Source organism: Penaeus chinensis, chromosome 22 (genome assembly GCF_019202785.1).
Source record: "Penaeus chinensis breed Huanghai No. 1 chromosome 22, ASM1920278v2, whole genome shotgun sequence".
Lineage (NCBI taxonomy): Eukaryota > Metazoa > Arthropoda > Malacostraca > Decapoda > Penaeidae > Penaeus > Penaeus chinensis.
Genome location: NC_061840.1, coordinates 15,912,554 through 15,917,553, shown reverse-complemented (window position 1 = coordinate 15,917,553; position 5,000 = coordinate 15,912,554). Strand labels below are relative to the sequence as shown.

Below are 5,000 nucleotides of genomic sequence, written 5' to 3'. Positions count from 1 at the left end.
GTTCACCTAATCTAATACAACTTTCTGACAAAATGACATTATCTATGGTATATCCCAAATCATTCTAGTCAACAAGTCATGGGAACAGCATATACTATCATTATTGCAATATAAAAAAACAAAATATATATATGGCATCTCAGTCCCATTAAATGCCCTACAGCAGTGATTCTTAACCTTGGTTCAATCAAACTGTAGAGGTTCAGTGAACCAGTCTTAAATTTTGATGCAATCTTTTTGATGAATTAAAACATATTTTAAGGGTCCAACAAGTATGCAGTAGGTTTCATGATGGTTCAATACCTCAAAAATTATTAACCCTCTAACCCTAATATAAAATTCCTTATAGCATTATAGGGCCCTTCCCCCTATTTGAAATTCAAAGACTTTTCCAGGACTTTTTTAGGTCCAAAATTAATTTTCAAGGATGAATTTTAAACATAATAAGACACCCAGTTTTTAAAAGGTATACAACAACTCTAAATACCTTTCTCATAATCCTTTTTCATAAACTTAATTCATATTGTCAAGAAATACTCTGCAATAAACTCTTATCAATACTTGTCTTCAAGCACTAAACACCTGAAATAGATGGCACAACTATATCAACAGTGAATATAATGGTCCATGGAGGTGTGTGACAAAACAAACTAATCAGATCTCTGGTACCGTTACACAAACATTTTTCATGAAAAAGGTGTTGAAAAAAATTGAGTCACCTAATGTAAATTTCCATGACTTTTCCAGGTTTTCTTTTTGAAAATTTAGTTTTTCAAGGTATTCCAGACTTGGAAAATGAAAATGCTGGAATTCCAGGTGACAGAAGGCCCCTGGATATATAGACAAAAAGAAGAAGAAAAAAAGTTTCTTCCTGAACCGGTAAATCTACCAGCGCATGAGCTGCCTTGAAGCTGTAGCTAGTAAGGGGCCAGTCAGATCAATGTAGTGCACATGGAAAATGGGATTAAAAAGTAGGGTTTATGTGTGTGTGTGTGTGTGTGTGTGTGTGTGTGTGTGTGTGTGTGTGTGTGTGTGTGTGTGTGTGTGTGTGTGTGTGTGTGTGTGTCTGTGTGTGTGTGTCTGTGTGTGTGTGTGTGTCTGTGTGTGTGTCTGTGTGTGTGTGTGTGTGTGTGTGTGTGTGTGTGTGTGTGTGTGTGTGTGTGTGTGTGTGTGTGTGTGTGTGTGTGTAAATATATATATATATATATATATATATATATATATATATATATATACATATATATATATATATATATATATATATATAACTATATATATTCCCTTGGAGTACAGTCTCTAAACTACTAGGCCTGATTTGGTGCAAGTGGAAGTCAAGGCTGACCCAGAAGTTAGCTGTTTAATTTCAGTCCAATGCTATGAGCCAGCACAGTCACTGTGGGACAACTGGCATTAACCCAATACCAACGGGTTGGTAAACAGCTCTGGAGCCATTATTCCGGGGAAAAAAGCAAACAGCTGGTTCTCTCGCCAGGACAGGTGCTCAACTTGGCCTACCTGTGTCACCATCCCACCGAAGTTTTAGCACACTCAGGCGACTGGTTTGCGTATAACCGCAACCTCCACTTTTTCACTCTAGAAACATGTGAAAGTTTGCAGACTTACTGTAGCCGTATAATATGTCATATGAAGGTATATACTCCATTTTAGGAGTGTTTGACCAATGTGACAGGTCACTTGAGGTATGCCCCGGAAATGGTGTGAAAGTCACGTAGCAAGACGTCACTGTCTCTTGCTCTCTCTCTCTCTCTCTCACACACACACACACACATACACATGCACACAGTGAGGACGAGGATCATGGCAGTCTCTCTCACACACACGTACCCACATGTGTACACATGCGCACACGCACACGCATACACACATGTACACAAGCACAGTGGAAACGAGCGTCATGGCACAAACTTCCCAACACACACGTAAATCAATCAAACAATGAAAAACATGCGGAAACTTTTATACAATTCACACATGCACTTTCACTCACAATTACTACATTACACACACACACACTCAAAGATGCATGCACAGATTTCCCAACACAAACGACAGAGAAATATACAAACACACAGCAGACAAAACAAATGTGCAATTAAAAATTGCATAAAATTTGATATAATTCACACGTAAATTACCGACTTACACACGCACACACGCAGTTGCGCGCACATATTTCCACAGATACACACAAAAACATAAGCCAACAAATACAAACACGACAAAGAACATATACACACATCAATATATGTTCACATATAGTTGCACAAACATAATTACCAATATAAAGACCTGTATACATACAAACTAGCTCAAAAACAGTCATTAATACAGCCATACAGTAATCACACCCATTTGCATCCCCAGAGGGACTGGTTAGAAATGGAGCACGTGAATACACGTTCCCATCCAGACGGACCCACACAGGGTACACGTATACACGTGACCCATCTTTAAGGGGTTAAAGAAGAAAATGTAGAGGAATCTGTATTAAGTGGGGTAATCTGAAAATAATGATAATTGTAATCAATACAATAGAAGACTTGGTGCATTATTGTTCTAACAGGTGTGTTAAAGGAAACATGTTTGCTACTACTTGGCTAGCTTCTATTATCTGCTTTACAGCCCTCCTCTCAAAGGAGGGCTGTCAGTTCTATGTTTTCCCTTGATGAAAATTGTGCAAGGAAATTGTTGCAAGTGTACCGGGACTCTACTCTATCACTAGAGCCTGTTTCTTCCCGGAGTCACTCATACATTTTGCAACACTGAGCTGCAAGATAGGCAGTGCTCCAGACATAGGTGGACCTATGCCACTGTGCACTTCAATATTGAAAAAGATCCAGTTGTAAGTCTTTGGTTCTTATTCTTAGAGCTTGGCAACTATGGAGGTACACTTGATATCATGATGAAAAGTTAAGTTTAACAAAAAAGGGCATTCAATGGATGGAAGAATAAAAGCATGAATAAATGCAGGTGTACCATTTCTAGTAAGCAGAATTTGAGTTGAATGGTATGAAATAGTTCTTGGTTATTGCTATGGGAAATGAGTGTTGAACATATTTCTTCCCCATCTGAGACCAGCAGTTCAACATAGCATGTTTTAGAAATTATAAGTTATGAGTCAAAACTCTGATGACAGTTTTTGCAGTAGGAACCACTTCACCATTATCTTCAATTCCCAAGGACCAATCTGTGTGGACATGATACCGCAACAGTTCATTATCACAGCCCCGTACTACTTTTAACAGGCCCTTCCAGAAGCTGTGAAATAATGGATCAAGTCTGCACCCAGCTGCAACTTCTATTGCATCAGGATAATGCTGCACCCAAATAGCTTTCCTAATTGTGCAGTACCTGGAGTTGCAAGAGACCACCCTTCTCCATCATGCACCCTGTTTGCTTGACCTTGCCCTAGTAGCTTTTAGTTGTTCCCTACAATCAAGAGTGGGATTGCTGGGGAGCAATTACACCACATCCAAGACCTGGCGAAGTGGGAAAAAAGGATGAAGCATTGCATAGAGGTAGGGGGAAAATACTTTGAAGGAATATATGGTGTAGTTTTGATTTTTTCTCTTTTCTGTTTAAAAATATGCTTTCACTTAGTCATTACTTTCTGACCACCCCTCCTATTCTGCATGTTTTATAACAACTTTGACTACCTGGCATGCTGTTTCAGTTCGAGGACTTACTATCAGTTTTCCGCACTTTTAAAAGAAAAAGGAAAGCCATACTTGTGACTCCTACTGGTAACGTGATTCACTGGGTTAAGCGGGTTAAGAGCCACTGCCTTTAATCTCCTTTGATATTTGTAATGCAATTTCTGATTTGTTTAAATTTCAAGCAACTTTGAATGATTTTCTCCTCTCCACACAACTCCATAACATAATTATCCTCATTTTTGCTTTACTACCCTATGCTATATCAAATGAAGTGTGTACAATACAGCATATAAACCAGAAGATAGTGTTATAAGAATGTAAAAGGAAATCTGCCACAGAATCCGAGAAAAAAAATGTTGTGTTTACTATACAAAAGAAAAGAACAATATTGTGTGTGTGTGTGTGTGTGTGTGTGTGTGTGTGTGTGTGTGTGTGTGTGTGTGTGCGTGTGCGTGTGCGTGTGCGTGTGCGTGTGCGTGTGCGTGTGCGTGTGCGTGTGCGTGTGCGTGTGCGTGTGCGTGTGCGTGTGCGTGTGCATGTGCGTGTGCTTGTGCTTGTGCTTGTGCGTGTGGGTTTGTGTGTGGGTTTGCGTGTGCGCGGGCATGAGGGTTTGCTTGTGAGTGTGTTCATGTGCGAGTGCAGGTGCGTGTGCTTGAGTATGATAAAATGCAGAATTAATCAAATGGCAACCCACAAACAACACAATGGGAATAAATAAACGTACAAAGCCCACATACCTTCATCACTGACAGAGTCTAGACTGGAGCTGCCTGTAGTCATTGGGAAGACATGAAAGGTAAGGAACACAGAGGCGGTTAGTTAGCGTGAAAACACAATTACAAGCACCACTTGGATCTGCCACTCACAGTCTTCATGCTGTTGTGTGTGTATAAGAATGATAAAATGCTGAGCTTTTACAGATATTTTTTTGTCAATAACCTTCAAAATACTGTCAATTGATTAGTCACATTAACTGTGTTGCAAAATATTATGCTCAAAATATGGATGGAATTATTGTCAATTAGTCCATTCACTATCCTTATGATGATCAGGTTTGCACTAAATTAGACTTGCTAAGTAATGTGGGAATGTGCATTATACTCTTTCATATCATCAGCTCTGTATCCTTACAATTATGAATAATAAAAAAAAGTAATCACATATATGTTAACAGAGTTCATTCTTACTTGACTTGCAATGTATTATCCGAATTAGCAGAAATAAAACAGTTAAATCATAAAAGAACAATAGTTATTAGTGCAACCATGTGGGGATGGGATTTTGCATTTTTCTCAGATTTCCTCCCAATACAAAGATAACTTT

The 5,000-nt window shown here is 38.9% G+C and overlaps 1 protein-coding gene across 2 annotated transcripts in view; it reads right to left on the bottom strand.

Moving 5' to 3' along the window:
• LOC125036853 (inositol hexakisphosphate and diphosphoinositol-pentakisphosphate kinase 2-like) overlaps positions 1–5,000 on the bottom strand; it is an 80,606-nt gene that overhangs the window by 10,139 nt on the left and 65,467 nt on the right. For both annotated transcript variants that reach the window (XM_047629737.1, XM_047629738.1), the window contains one exon: positions 4,415–4,447. In XM_047629737.1, the coding sequence (XP_047485693.1) occupies positions 4,415–4,447 (33 nt within the window). The remainder of the gene's footprint in view (positions 1–4,414; positions 4,448–5,000) is intronic.